Source organism: Bombina bombina, chromosome 2 (genome assembly GCF_027579735.1).
Source record: "Bombina bombina isolate aBomBom1 chromosome 2, aBomBom1.pri, whole genome shotgun sequence".
Taxonomy (NCBI): Eukaryota; Metazoa; Chordata; class Amphibia; order Anura; family Bombinatoridae; genus Bombina; species Bombina bombina.
Window position 1 is genome coordinate 583892724 of NC_069500.1, and position 17244 is coordinate 583909967.

General features: G+C 38.7%; 1 protein-coding gene across 4 annotated transcripts in view; it reads right to left on the reverse strand.

Moving 5' to 3' along the window:
• Window positions 1–17244, reverse strand: part of VPS13A (vacuolar protein sorting 13 homolog A) — a 767672-nt gene that overhangs the window by 371245 nt on the left and 379183 nt on the right. For all 4 annotated transcript variants that reach the window (XM_053702484.1, XM_053702483.1, XM_053702481.1 and 1 more), the window contains exon 37: window positions 6427–6593. In XM_053702484.1, coding sequence (XP_053558459.1) covers window positions 6427–6593 — 167 coding nt within the window. The remainder of the gene's footprint in view (window positions 1–6426; window positions 6594–17244) is intronic.

Sequence of the window (17244 nt, forward strand, 5' to 3'; positions counted from 1 at the left end):
CATTATACTAATAACTGTACGCTACTCTAGGAACCATTGTACACAGTATGAACACATTATACTAATAACTGTACGCTACTCTAGTAACCATTGTACACAGTATGAACACATTATACTAATAACTGTACAATACCCCAGTAACCATTGTACACAGTATGAACACATTATACTAATAACTGTACAATACCCTAGTAACCATTGTACACAGTATGAACACATTATACTAATAACTGTACACTACCCTAGTAACCATTGTACACAGTATGAACACATTATACTAACAAATGTACGCTACTCTAGTAACCATTGTACACAGTATAAACACATTATACTAATAACTGTACACTACCCTAGTAACCATTGTACACAGTATGAACACATTATACTAATAACTGTACACTACCCTAGTAACCATTGTACACAGTATGAACACATTATACTAATAACTGTACACTACCCTAGTAACCATTGTACACAGTATGAACACATTATACTAATAACTGTACACTACCATAGTAACCATTGTACACAGTATGAACACATTATACTAATAACTGTACACTACTCTAGTAACCATTGTACACAGTATGAACACATTATACTAATAACTGTACACTACCCTAGTAACCATTGTACACAGTATGAACACATTATACTAATCACTGTACACTACCCTAGTAACCATTGCACACAGTATGAACACATTATTCTAATAAATGTATGCTTCTCTAGTAACCATTGTACACAGTATGAACACATTATATTAAAAACCATACACTACCCTAGTAACCATTGTACACAGTATGAACACATTATACTAATAAATGTACGCTACTCTAGTAACCATTGTAAACAGTATGAACACATTATACTAATAACCATACACTACCCTAGTAACCATTTTACACAGTATGAACACATTATACTAATAAATGTACACTATCCTAGTAACCATTGTACACAGTTTGAACACATTATACTAATAACTGTATGCTACTCTAGTAACCATTGTAGACAGTATGAACACATTATACTAATAACTGTACGCTACTCTAGTAACCATTGTAGACAGTATGAACACATTATACTAATAACTGTACGCTACTCTAGTAACCATTGTACACAGTATGAACACATTATACTAATAACTGTACACTACCCTAGTAAACATTGTACACAGAATGAACACATTATACTAATAACTGTACACTACCCTAGTAACCATTGTACACAGTATGAACACATTATACTACTAACCGTACACTACCCTAGTAACCATTGTACACAGTATGAACACATTATACTACTAACCGTACACTACCCTAGTAACAATTGTACACAGTATGAACACATTATACTAATAACTGTACACTACCCTAGTAACCATTGTACACAGTATTAACACATTATACTAATAACTGTACATTACCCTAGTAACCATTGTACACAGTATGAACACATTATACTAATAACTGTACACTAACCTAGTAACCATTGTACACAGTATGAAAACATTATACTAATAACTGCACGCTACCCTAATAACCATTGTACACAGTATGAACACATTATACTAATAACTGCACGCTACCCTAATAACCATTGTACACAGTATGAAAACATTATACTAATAACTGTACACTACCCTAGAAACCATTGTACACAGTATGAACACATTATACTAATAACTGTACACTACTCTAGTAACCATTGTACACAGTATGAACACATTATACTAATCACTGTACACTACCCTAGTAACCATTGTACACAGTATGAACACATTATACTAATCACTGTACACTACCCTAGTAACCATTGTACACAGTATGAACATATTATACTAATAACTGTACACTACCCTAGTAACCATTGTACACAGTATGAACACATTATACTACTAACCGTACACTACCCTAGTAACCATTGTACACAGTATGAACACATTATCCTTATAACTGTACAATACCCTAGTAACCATTGTACACAGTATGAACACATTATTCTAATAACTGTACACTACCCTAGTAACAATTGTACACAGTATGAACACATTATATTAATAACTGTACACTACCCTAGTAACCATTGTACACAGTATGAACACATTATACTAATAACTGTACGCTACCCTAGTAACCATTGTACACAGTATGAACACATTATACTAATAACTGTACACTACCCTAGTAACCATTGTACACAATATGAACACATTATACTAATAACTGTACACTACCATAGTAACCATTAGACACAGTCGGCTAGATTTGGAGTTTGGCGGTAAAAGGGCTGTTAACGCTCCGCGGGTTTTTTTCTGGCCGCACCATAAATTTAACTCTGGTATCGAGAGTTCAAACAAATGCTGCGTTAGGCTCCAAAAAAGGAGCGTAGAGCATATTTACCGCAAATGCAACTCTCGATACCAGAGTTGCTTACGGACGCGGCCGGCCTCAAAAACGTGCTCGTGCACGATTCTCCCATAGGAAACAATGGGGCTGTTTGAGCTGAAAAAAAACCTAACACCTGCAAAAAAGCAGCGTTCAGCTCCTAACGCCGCCCCATTGTTTCCTATGGGGAAACACTTCCTACGTCTGCACCTAACACTCTAACATGTACCCCGAGTCTAAACACCCCTAGCCTTACACTTATTAACCCCTAATCTGCCGCCCCCGCTATCGCTGACCCCTGCATTACACTTTTAACCCCTAATCTGCCGCTCCGTAAACCGCCGCCACCTACGTTATACTTATGTACCCCTAATCTGCTGCCCCTAACCCCGCCGACCCCTATATTATATTTATTAACCCCTAATCTGCCCCCCACAACGTCGCCGACACCTACCTACACTTATTAACCCCTAATCTGCCGAGCGGACCTGAGCGCTACTATAATAAAGTTATTAACCCCTAATCCGCCTCACTAACCCTATCATAAATAGTATTAACCCCTAATCTGCCCTCCCTAACATCGCCGACACCTACCTTCAATTATTAACCCCTAATCTGCCGACCGGAGCTCACCGCTATTCTAATAAATGTATTAACCCCTAAAGCTAAGTCTAACCCTAACACTAACACCCCCCTAAGTTAAATATAATTTTTATCTAACGAAATAAATTAACTCTTATTAAATAAATGATTCCTATTTAAAGCTAAATACTTACCTGTAAAATAAATCCTAATATAGCTACAATATAAATTACATTTATATTATAGCTATTTTAGGATTAATATTTATTTTACAGGTAACTTTGTATTTATTTTAACCAGGTACAATAGCTATTAAATAGTTAAGAACTATTTAATAGTTACCTAGTTAAAATAATTACAAATTTACCTGTAAAATAAATCCTAACCTAAGATATAATTAAACCTAACACTACCCTATCAATAAAATAATTAAATAAACTACCTACAATTACCTACAATTAACCTAACACTACACTATCAATAAATTAATTAAACACAATTGCTACAAATAAATACAATTAAATAAACTATCTAAAGTACAAAAAATAAAAAAGAACTAAGTTACAGAAAATAAAAAAATATTTACAAACATAAGAAAAATATTACAACAATTTTAAACTAATTACACCTACTCTAAGCCCCCTAATAAAATAACAAAGACCCCCAAAATAAAAAATTCCCTACCCTATTCTAAAATACAAAAATTACAAGCTCTTTTACCTTACCAGCCCTGAACAGGGCCCTTTGCGGGGCATGCCCCAAGAATTTCAGCTCTTTTGCATGTAAAAAAAAACATACAATACCCCCCCCCCAACATTACAACCCACCACCCACATACCCCTAATCTAACCCAAACCCCCTTAAATAAACCTAACACTAATCCCCTGAAGATCTTCCTACCTTGTCTTCACCATCCAGGTATCACCGATCCGTCCTGGCTCCAAGATCTTCATCCAACCCAAGCGGGGGTTGGCGATCCATAATCCGGTGCTCCAAAGTCTTCCTCCTATCCGGCAAGAAGAGGACATCCGGACCGGCAAACATCTTCTCCAAGCGGCATCTTCTATGTTCTTCCATCCGATGACGACCGGCTCCATCTTGAAGACCTCCAGCGCGGATCCATCCTCTTCTTCCGACGACTAGACGACGAATGACGGTTCCTTTAAGGGACGTCATCCAAGATGGCGTCCCTCGAATTCCGATTGGCTGATAGGATTCTATCAGCCAATCGGAATTAAGGTAGGAATATTCTGATTGGCTGATGGAATCAGCCAATCAGAATCAAGTTCAATCCGATTGGCTGATCCAATCAGCCAATCAGATTGAGCTCGCATTCTATTGGCTGATCGGAACAGCCAATAGAATTAATTAATTTATTGATAGTGTAGTGTTAGGTTAATTGTAGGTAATTGTAGGTAGTTTATTTAATTATTTTATTGATAGGGTAGTGTTAGGTTTAATTATATCTTAGGTTAGGATTTATTTTACAGGTAAATTTGTAATTATTTTAACTAGGTTCTTAACTATTTAATAGCTATTGTACCTGGTTAAAATAAATACAAAGTTACCTGTAAAATAAATATTAATCCTAAAATAGCTATAATATAAATGTAATTTATATTGTAGCTATATTAGGATTTATTTTACAGGTAAGTATTTAGCTTTAAATAGGAATCATTTATTTAATAAGAGTTAATTTATTTCGTTAGATAAAAATTATATTTAACTTAGGGGGGTGTTAGTGTTAGGGTTAGACTTAGCTTTAGGGGTTAATACATTTATTAGAATAGCGGTGAGCTCCGGTCGGCAGATTAGGGGTTAATAATTGAAGGTAGGTGTCGGCGATGTTAGGGAGGGCAGATTAGGGGTTAATACTATTTATGATAGGGTTAGTGAGGCGGATTAGGGGTTAATAACTTTATTATAGTAGCGCTCAGGTCCGCTCGGCAGATTAGGGGTTAATAAGTGTAGGTAGGTGTCGGCGACGTTGTGGGGGGCAGATTAGGGGTTAATAAATATAACATAGGGGTCGGCGATGTTAGGGGCAGCAGATTAGGGGTACATAGGGATAACGTAGGTGGCGGCGATTTGCGGTCGGAAGATTAGGGGTTAATTATTTTAAGTAGCTTGCGGCGACGTTGTGGGGGGCAAGTTAGGGGTTAATAAATATAATATAGGGGTCGGCGGGGTTAGGGGCAGCAGATTAGGGGTACATAAGTATAACGTAGGTGGCGGTCGGCAGATTAGGGGTTAAAAATTTTAATCGAGTGGCGGCGATGTGGGGGGACCTCGGTTTAGGGGTACATAGGTAGTTTATGGGTGTTAGTGTACTTTAGGGTACAGTAGTTAAGAGCTTTATAAACCGGCGTTAGCCAGAAAGCTCTTAACTCCTGCTTTTTTCAGGCGGCTGGAATCTTGTCGTTAGAGCTCTAACGCTCACTGCAGAAACGACTCTAAATACCAGCGTTAGAAAGATCCCATTGAAAAGATAGGCTACGCAAATGGCGTAGGGGGATCTGCGGTATGGAAAAGTCGCGGCTGTAAAGTGAGCGTTAGACCCTTTAATCACTGACTCCAAATACCAGCGGGCGGCCAAAACCAGCGTTAGGAGCCTCTAACGCTGGTTTTGACGGCTACCGCCGAACTCTAAATCTAGGCCAGTATGAACACATTATACTAATAACTGTACACTACCCTAGTAACCATTGTACACAATATGAACACATTATACTAATAACTGTACACTACCCTAGTAACCATTGTACACAGTATGAACACATTATACTAATAACTGTACACTAACCTAGTAACCATTGTACACAGTATGAACACATTATACTAATAACTGTACACTACCCTAGTAACCATTGTACACAGTATGAACACATTATACTAATAACTGTACACTACCCTAGTAACCATTGTACACAGTATGAACACATTATACTACTAACCGTACACTACCCTAGTAACCATTGTACACAGTATGAACACATTATACTAATAACTGTACACTACGCTAGTAACCATTGTACACTGTATGAACACATTATACTAATAACCATTGTACATGGTATGAACACATTATACTAATAACTGTACGCTACGCTAGTAACCATTGTACACGGTATGAACACATTATACTAATAACTGTACGCTACGCTAGTAACCATTGTACACAGTATGAACACATTATACTAATAACTGTACACTACCATAGTAACCATTAGACACAGTATGAACACATTATACTAATAACTGTACACTACCCTAGTAACCATTGTACACAGTATGAACACATTATACTAATAACTGTACACTACCCTAGTAACCATTGTACACAATATGAAAACATTATACTAATAACTTTACGCTACCATAGTAACCATTAGACACAGAGTGGGTACACCATACTCAAAAGCTCATTACTTCAATTACTACTTTAAAATAATACCTTGGAGTAGCTTTCTGAACCGCTTGTCTCTTATCATCCAATGTACAATTTGTTAGTTTAACTGCAGCATTCATGGTGCCGTCAGACGACATTTTAACAGATGTTGAAATTAATCCTAATTTGAATTCTGCAAGCTTCAGGTTGCTGTCTCTTTCAATGGCATTTGTCTGTTGAAAATAAAAACAGGTTTTAGAATTCTCCAGAAAAAACAACAGTTAAATTAAAGGGCAATACATGTACTTTTATCTATTTAATTTTCTACAATCCTGAATATGCAACTAGAGGAAATGAGAGGCTCAGGAAAATAATTTTTGTAGGAACATAAAAGTGGTACGCATAAAACTTAGTTTTTTTTAACCATTAAATGAATCTTTCTTTACACTTAATTATAGACCACAAAACAAGAGATGATACTAGACAATTCATTAGAATTATTGGTTGCCTAAAACAACGTGCTTTTACCGAGAATCAACAGACTTCCACCCTAGGCCAGCTACATCACATGCATGAAAAAAGGACCACATGGTTGCCTTAAACAACCGATCAAGCATTATCTCATAGCAAGCTGCCCACAAGGTCACAACAAAAAGCAGTAGAGTGAGCAGTAATAGGAAAACATTAATCCTTTCTGGCTGCCTAGTATGTCAGAAAAATGGCTGACCAAAGCCGATAGAAAAGCCAGATTTGAGATGCCAAGAAACCAAATAGAAGATTAATCTTGCAAGAAAAAAAATACTGTAGGCTTGAGGTACTAGTAGTAAGTCTGACTACATGTAAGTATGTAAGACAGTCTACCAATCATTAGAATAATGACAGAGGCCCAAACCCACTGTGCAAGACTGTCCTATGTTGGTTAAATATGGATAAAGAAATCTCATGGATAAAGAACAAGGCATGCACAGCACTTAAAAACAGTCACAAGGAGGAATGGACATAGACATAGAGGAAGGAAGACAAAGGAATCCACCATCTGATCTATAAAGCAGAACATATGCAAAAGCTGAGAGAAGAAAACAGTAGACAACTATAATATTGTATAAGGAAACATTTACTTAATATTAAAAAAGGGAAATTAGATTACGTTATCTATACACTTTAGTGAATACCATAATATAAATTCTATATTGGGGGGGGGGGGGGGTTTGTAAAATTACCCCAAATTGGAGAGAAGGTAACTGTGAAAGAAATATGTTGTACAAAGAAGCAAAGTTAATATATACATTTAAAACTTTGGACCCCTATAGTCTAAATCCTGAGTTAAATTTTATTGTAATAAAATTATCATCTTTATTATAATTTACCCTGTTTTTCAAATTATTTTCCAGTTTCTTCCTGTTTTAAATAAACTGGATTGATTATACACTATTTCTGTTATAAAAAAATAATAAAAAAATCACCTCCTAAGGATTCTGATGTGGGACAACTTAGCTATTATAATTACATTTATGTGATGTTATGAATATTTATTCCCCCTCGATGGGCTTATATCAAGTATAAAGTTTATTGATATGTGATGTTTTAGGGATCAAAACACTCCCCTTCCTCTGTGTCCAAGAAAGGGGATTGTTGTGATTTCCCGAAACATCACATATCAATAAAATTTATACTTGATATAAGCCCAGTGAGTGCAGACCTTTTGTTTTGATATATGCCCTTTTAAGATGTAAAAATGTGTTTGATCGGATGAAGGACTATTTAAAATGGAGCCTCTTGATGACTTTTCTTGATAAAAGGCAAATGAACGACAAAACACTTAAAGGGACAGTCTATTTCAAAATAAACTTTCATGATTCAGATAGGGCATGTCATTTTAAACAACTTTCCAATTTACTTTTTTCACCAATTTTGATTTGTTCTCTTGGTATTTTTAGTTGAAAGCTAAACCTAGGAGGTTCATATGCAAATTTCTTAGACCTTGAAGGCCGCCTCTAATCTGAATGCATTTTGACAGTTTTTCACCACTAGAAGGTGTTAGTTCATCTGTGTCATATAGATAACAGTGTGCTCTATAACAGTGTTGGTTATGCAAATCTAGGGAATTGGTAATAAAGGGATTATCTATCTTTTAAAACAATAAAATTTTTGGTGTAGACTGTCCCTTTAATAAGATGAGATCTCCAGCCAGAGCAACAGTGAGGAGAAACATTTGTCACTGGGGGAGCTGGAATTCTATATAGCCAAACTGCTATAAGTCTCCAGCATTACTAGAAAATCCGTTGAGCCCCTAAGTCAGGGTCACGTGACAAAATCACATAAATGTAAGTTTGTGGAGTGTGTCTGCAACTAATAACTTGGAGCAGAGGTTAGTTTGCAAGGATTTTCTAGTTTTCAGCATAAACGTAAAATACTTTGCTCCACTTTTGAGCAGCGAAGAGAGGGCAAAAGTGATATTTACATTTTTATCGAAGGTTGCTTATTTTACAAAACATAATTTATGCTTACCTGATAAATTTATTTCTCTTGTAGTGTGTTCAGTCCACGGGTCATCCATTACTTATGGGATATATTCTCCTTCCCAACAGGAAGTTGCAAGAGGATCACCCAAGCAGAGCTGCTATATAGCTCCTCCCCTCACATGTCATATCCAGTCATTCGACCGAAACAAGACGAGAAAGGAGAAACTATAGGGTGCAGTGATGACTGGAGTTTTAATTAAAATTTAGAACTGCCTCAAAAAAGACAGGGCGGGCCGTGGACTGAACACACTACAAGAGAAATAAATTTATCAGGTAAGCATAAATTATGTTTTCTCTTGTTAAGTGTGTTCAGTCCACGGGTCATCCATTACTTATGGGATACCAATACCAAAGCTAAAGTACACGGATGAAGGGAGGGACAAGGCAGGAACATTAAACAGAAGGAACCACTGCCTGTAGAACCTTTCTCCCAAAAACAGCCTCCGAAGAAGCAAAAGTGTCAAATTTGTAAAATTTTGAAAAGGTATGAAGTGAAGACCAAGTTGCAGCCTTGCAAATCTGTTCAACAGAGGCCTCATTCTTAAAGGCCCAGGTGGAAGCCACAGCTCTAGTGGAATGAGCTGTAATTCTTTCAGGGGGCTGCTGTCCAGCAGTCTCATAGGCTAAATGTATTATGCTACGAAGCCAAAAAGAGAGAGAGGTGGCCGAAGCCTTTTGACCTCTCCTCTGTCCAGAATAAACGACAAACAGAGAAGAAGTTTGCCGAAAATCTTTAGTTGCCTGTAAGTAGAACTTCAGGGCACGGACCACATCCAGATTATGCAAAAGACGTTCCTTCTTTGAAGAAGGATTAGGACATAATGATGGAACAACAATCTCCTGATTGATATTCCTGTTAGAAACTGCCTTAGGTAAAAACCCAGGTTTAGTACGCAGAACTACCTTGTCTGAATGGAAAATCAGATAAGGAGAATCACAATGTAAGGCAGATAACTCAGAGACTCTTCGAGCCGAGGAAATAGCCATCAAAAACAGAACTTTCCAAGATAACAGCTTAATATCACTGGAATGAAGGGGTTCAAATGGAACACCTTGGAGAACTTTAAGAACTAAGTTTAAGCTCCATGGCGGAGCAACAGTCTAAAACACAGGCTTAATCCTAGCTAAAGCCTGACAAAAAGCCTGAACGTCTGGAACTTCTGCCAGACGTTTGTGTAAAAGAATAGACAGAGCAGAAATCTGTCCCTTTAACAAACTAGCGGATAAACTCTTTTCTAAACCCTCTTGTAGAAAAGACAATATCCTAGGAATCCTAACCTTACTCCATGAGTAACTCTTGGATTCACACCAGTATAAATATTTACGCCATATCTTATGGTAAATTTTTCTGGTAACAGGTTTCCGAGCCTGTATTAATGTATCAATAACCGACTCCGAAAAACCACGCTTTGATAGAATTAAGCGTTCAATCTCCATGCAGTCAGCCTCAGAGAAATTAGGTTTGGATGGTTGAAAGGACCCTGAATTAGAAGGTCCTGCCTCAGAGGCAGAGACCATGGTGGACAGGACGACATGTCCACTAGGTCTGCATACCAGGTCCTGCGTGGCCACGCAGGCGCTATCAGAATCACCGATGCTCTCTCCTGTTTGATCTTGGCAATCAGTCGAGGCAGCAACGGAAACGGTGGAAACACATAAGCCATGTTGAAAACCCAAGGGGCTGCTAGTGCATCTATCCGCACCGCTCCCGGGTCCCTGGACCTGGATCCGTAACAAGGAAGCTTGGCGTTCTGGCGAGATGCCATGAGATCCAGTTCCGGTTCGCCCCAACGAAGAATCAGTTGAGCAAATACCTCCGGGTGAAGTTCCCACTCCCCCGGATGAAAGGTCTGGTGACTTAGAAAGTCCGCCTCCCAGTTCTCCACGCCTGGGATGTAGATCGCTGACAGGTGGCAAGAGTGAGACTCTGCCCAGCGAATTATCTTCGAGACTTCTAACATCGCTAGGGTTCCCCCTTGATGGTTGATGTAAGCCACAGTCGTGATGTTGTCCGACTGAAATCTGATGAACCTCAGTGTTGCTAACTGTGGCAAAGCCAGAAGAGCATTGAATATTGCTCTTAATTCCAGAATATTGATAGGGAGGAGTTTCTCCTCCTGAGTCCACGATCCCTGAGCCTTCAGGGAGTTCCAGACTGCGCCCCAGCCTAGTAGGCTGGCATCTGTTGTTACAATCGTCCAATCTGGCCTGCGAAAATTCATTCCTTTGGACAGATGAACCCGAGACAACCACCAGAGAAGAGAATCTCTAGTCTCTTGATCCAGATTTAGTATAGGGGACAAATCTGAGTAATCCCCATTCCACTGACTTAGCATGCATAATTGCAGCGGTCTGAGATGCAGGCGCGCAAATGGCACTATGTCCATTGCCGCTACCATTAAGCCGATTACTTCCATGCATTGAGCCACTGACGGGCGTGGAATGGAGTGAAGGACACGGCAAGCATTTAGAAGTTTTGTTAACCTGGACTCCGTCAGGTAAATCTTCATCTCTACAGAATCTATAAGAGTCCCTAGAAAGGGAACCCTTGTGAGTGGTAAAAGAGAACACTTTTCCATGTTCACTTTCCACCCATGCAACCTCAGAAATGCTAGAACTATCTCTGTATGAGACTTTGCATTTTGAAAACTTGACGCTTGTATCAGAATGTCGTCTAGGTACGGAGCCACCGCTATGCCTCGCGGTCTTAGCACCGCCAGAAGCGAGCCCAGAACCTTTGTAAAAATTCTCGGGGCCATAGCTAACCTGAAGGGAAGAGCTACAAACTGGTAATGCCTGTCTAGAAAGGCAAACCTTAGGTACCGATAATGATCTTTGTGAATCGGTATGTGAAGGTAGGCATCCTTTAAGTCCACTGTGGTCATATATTGACCCTCTTGGATCATGGGTAGGATGGTTCGAATAGTTTCCATTTTGAACGATGGAACCCTTAGGAACTTGTTTAAGATCTTTAGATCCAAGATTGGTCTGAAGGTTCCCTCTTTTTTGGGAACCACAAACAGATTTGAGTAAAAACCTTGCCCTTGTTCCGTCCGCGGAACCGTGTGGATCACTCCCATTACTAAGAGGTCTTGTACACATTGTAGAAATGCCTCTTTCTTTATTAGGTTTGTTGAAAACCTTGACAGATGAAATCTCCCTTGTGGAGGAGAAGCTTTGAAATCCAGAAGGTACCCCTGAGATATGATCTCCAACGTCCAGGGATCCTGGACATCTCTTGCCCAAGCCTAGGCAAAGAGAGAAAGTCTGCCCCCCACTAGATCCGTTTCCGGATAGGGGGCCCTTTCTTCATGCTGTCTTAGGGGCAGAAGTAGGCTTTCTGGCCTGCTTGCCCTTGTTCCAGGACTGGTTGCCTTTCCAACCCTGTCTGTAACGAGCAGCAGTTCCTATCCTGTTTTGGGGCGGAGGAAGTTGATGCTGCTCCTGCCTTGAAATTACGAAAGGCACGAAAATTAGACTGTTTGGCCTTTGATTTGGCCCTGTCCTGAGGAAGGGAGTGCCCCTTACCTCCAGTAATGTCAGCAATAATTTCTTTCAAGCCGGGCCCGAAAAGGGTTTGCCCTTTGAAAGGAATATTAAGCAATTTAGATTTAGAAGTCACATCTGCTGACCAGGATTTAAGCCATAGGGCTCTTCGTGCCTGGATGGCGAATCCGGAGTTCTTAGCCGTTAGTTTGGTTAAATGCACAACGGCGTCCGAAACAAAAGCATTAGCTAGCTTAATTGCTTTAAGCTTGTTCATGATCTCATCCAATGGTGCTGTGCGAATAGCCTCTTCCAGAGACTCAAACCAGAATGCCGCCGCAGCAGTGACGGGCGCAATGCATGCAAGGGGCTGTAATATAAAACCTTGTTGAACAAACATTTTCTTAAGGTAACCTTCTAATTTTTTATCCATTGGATCTGAAAAAGCACAACTATCCTCCACCGGGATAGTGGTACGCTTAGCTAAAGTAGAAACTGCTCCCTCCACCTTAGGGATCGTCTGCCATAAGTCCCGTGTGGTAGCGTCTATTGGGAACATTTTCCTAAATATCGGAGGAGGGGAAAAAGGCTCACCTGGTCTCTCCCACTCCTTGCTAATAATCTCTGTAAGCCTTTTAGGTATAGGGAAAACGTCAGTACACACTGGTAACGCATAGTATTTATCCAGCCTACATAATTTCTCTGGGATTGCAACCGTGTCACAATCATTCAGAGCCGCTAACACCTCCCCTAGCAATACACGGAGGTTCTCAAGCTTAAATTTAAAATTTGAAATTTCTGAATCCGGTCTCCCTGGATAAGATCCGTCACCCACAGAATGAAGCTCTCCGTCCTCATGTTCTGTAATTTGTGACGCAGTATCGGACATGGCTCTCGTGTCATCAGTGCGCTCTGTCCTTAACCCAGAGCTATCGCGCTTGCCTCTTAACTCAGGCAATTTAGATAATACTTCAGTCATAACATTAGCCATATCTTGCAAAGTGATTTGTAAGGGCCTTGATGTACTTGGCGCCACAACATCACGCACCTCCTGAGCGGGAGGCGAAGGTACTGACACGTGAGGAGAGTTAGGCGGCATAACTTCCCCCTCGTTGTCTGGTGATAATTTCTTTACCGGTAAAGACTGACTTTTATTTAAAGTAACATCAATACAATTGGTACACATATTTCTATTGGGCTCCACATTGGCTTTTAAACATAATGAACAGGCAGATTCATCTGTATCAGACATGTTTAAACAGACTAGCAATGAGACTAGCAAGCTTGGAAAATACCTTCAATAAGTTTTCAAGCAATATAAAAAACGCTGCTTGGCTTTTAAACACACAAAAAAACTGTCACAGTTGAATTAACAATGAACTAATTCAGTTATAGCAACCAAATTTTTACAGTAAACGTATGAAATTAGCAGAGGATTGCACCCACTAGCAAAAGGATGATTAACCCCTTAATACCAATTTAACAGATAACGTTTTTCTCTCAGTCAAACACACTGTCACAGATCTGCTGTGACTGATTACCTCCCTCAAAAATGAATTTTGAAGACCCCTGAGCTCTCTGGAGACGTCCTGGATCAAGGAGGAAGAACTGTGATTGAATTTTAACTGCGCAACAAGGCGCTAAAGAAGGCCCCTCCCACTTATATCACAACAGTGGGAGACCTGATATAACGGTTTCTATGTAGAAATATACGTTAGCCATGTGGAAAAAAATCATGCCCCAAAAGATTTATCACCAAAGTACCTCACAAAACGATTAACATGCCAGTAAACGTTTTAAAAACAAACATTTCAATGTTATGTAAAGTTATCACTAAGCCTGCTACCAGTCGCTTCTACTGCAGTTAAGGCTCATACATTATTTCAGTACTAACAGTATTTTTTCAGTCAAATTCTATTCCCTAGAAAATAACTCTACTGCGCATACATTTACCAGCCTGATACCAGTCGCTACTACTGCATTTAAGGCTGTACTTACATCATATGGGTATCAGCAGTGTTTTCTTAGTCAATTCCATTCCTAGAAAATATTTTACTGCACATACCTCATTTGCGGGGGACCCCGCAAGCTATTCCCTTTTCTGAAGTTACCCCACTCCTCAGAATGCGAGAACAGCCAGTGGATCTTAGTTACGTCTGCTAAGATCATAGAAAACGCAGGCAGATTCTTCTTCTAAATACTGCCTGAAAGAAAAAACAGCACACTCCGGTGCCATTTAAAATAACAAACTTTTGATTGTAGAATAATTAAGTAAAAAACTCCTAACTCCTCTCACGACCTCCTTCTTTGTTGAGAGTTGCAAGAGAATGACTGGGTATGACATGTGAGGGGAGGAGCTATATAGCAGCTCTGCTTGGGTGATCCTCTTGCAACTTCCTGTTGGGAAGGAGAATATATCCCATAAGTAATGGATGACCCGTGGACTGAACACACTTAACAAGAGAAATTCAATTTAATGGAATTTAATTTGATAAAAAAAAAAAATAAGGCAGTTTTTTTTGTTTGGTTTTTTAACACACAATTAAAGGGACAGTCTACTTTTTTTTTTTTTTTTAAAGATAGATAATTCTTTTACTATTTATTCTTCAGCTTTGCATAACCAATATTGTTATATTAATATACTGTATAACACCTAAGTTTGTCTGTTTCTAAGCCCATGCAAGCCATCTCTTATATCAGTGCTTTTTATAAGCTTTGTAAATCTTGCAATATACAGCCAGACAGTGCTAGTTCATGTGTGCCATATATATATATATATATATCATTGTTCTCACTGACATACAGTTATGCATAGAGTGAGCACTAATTTGCTGAGATGCAAGCTTGTAAAAAGCACTGAGATAAGGGGCAGTCTGCAGGGGCTTAGTTACAGGTAATTACAGAGGTAAAAAAGTATATTAATATAACTGTGTTGGTTATGGAAAACTGGGGAATGGGTAATAAAGGGATTATTTATCTTTTTAAACAATAACAATTTTCAAGTAAACTGTCCCTTTATTTTTTTTGTTTTACTTGTTTGTGAGGACAAGTTCTTAAAGCTGCCTATAGAGTATTAACACATCTAATAAAAAAAAGATTCTGTATTAAAGAGTCAACCTCTGAGGCATGTCAGAAAAAAGTAAAAGAAAGTTTTGAAACATGAAAACATCAGTCTTGTGGTCACAATGGGGAAGTGTAGATATTGCTAGAAGAAATGTTAAGCTGCTGTTTTATAGCTGTCTGGAGGTGTTGTATACAATCTGTAATGGCCAACCCTTATTCTAGGTCCCAGCCATAATGAGAATGCACATAGGACCTCTCTGTAATTGATTGAGAGCACAAACAGGAGTGAGGAACAGCATGTAGATAAGGGAAGAGCTTGAGGTATATTGTGTGATAAAGAATTAGCATGAACCATGATGTACCAAGAGGCATTGTAAGATTGCTTAGAGAAGGAAGTGATAGAGTATTAAGATTAAAATAATCAGGTAGAGTACCAAGGAAATGTTTTCTCCAAGCAGAAACTTTAAACAAACTGGAGAAGTCTTAATTTGCATAGTTGGTGTGAAGTTTATGTCTTTCATCAGCTAGATGGCTGTTATCTCAGTTCTCTAGAATGATATCCACCTTCATGTGCTGTCATGATGAACGCAAGACAAATGCACCTTGGGTGAGAGCAGGTTAATAACCATGTTTACTAATCAGCTAATTATTTCACCTGCGCTCAAGTTCAGATATCCTGAAAATATGGCCTGCTAGGGAGGCCTGATGACAGGTCTGTAAGCCCCTGCCCTAGAGCAGGGGCTTACAAACCTATACTCAGGCCTCCCTAACAGGCCAGATTTGGAGGATATCTGAACTGTAGCACAGGTGAAATAATAAGCTGACTAGTAAACATGGTTATTAACCTGATCTCATCCAAGGTAATCCTTAAAATCTGGCCTGTTAGGGAGGCCTGAGGGCAGGTTTGAAAACCAGTGGTCTAGGGTGATAATTTTATAACATTCTCAGAATATTAGGTTTAGTGTATAATATGCACTTGCCTCCCACACATGCTCCAAGCTTCAGTTTTTCCACTGCAGCACTAAAAGCACATGGGGTGCATACATGATGCCTTCCGTTGTCTCAGTGACAGCTTACAAGCATGTTAAAACGTAGCCGTCAAGCACAGATAATTTTTAAAAAATATTTTTGCAAACAAAAGCATATAGCAAAATGAATCTAACTGTATTTACCTAAATACATACTAATATAAGGTCTCCTTAATACTTATTTCCTCCAATTGCACTGCTAATGGGAATAAATGAAATATTAGCATTGCAGACTGCAACAACTTACCAAAAAAGGAAAGCATGGCCCTTTAAAGAAAGAGCAATAAATGCAAGACAATCGTTTAGTAACATAGACATATTCCATGTTATATTAGAATTAAAGGGGCAGTCTACTTCAGAATTGTTATACTTTAAAAAAGAAAGATAATCCCTTTACTACCCATTCTCCACTTTTTGCATAACAAACACTGTTATATTAATATACTTTTTACCTCTTTGATTCCCTTGCATTTAAGCCTCTGCAGACCGTCACCTTATTTCAGTTCTTTTGACAGACTTGCATTTTAGCCAATCAGTGCTGACTTATTAACAACTCCATGGGAGTGAGCACAATGTTATCTATATGCACACATAAACTAGCACTGTCAAGCAGTGAAAATCTGTCAAAATGTACTGACATAAGAACGGGCCTTCAAGAATATGAGCCTACCTAGGTTTAACAATCAAGAAAGAATACCAAAAGAACAAAGCAAATCTGAGGAAAAAGTAAATTGGAAAGTTGTTTAAAATTGCATGCCCTATATGAATTATAAAAGTTTATTTTT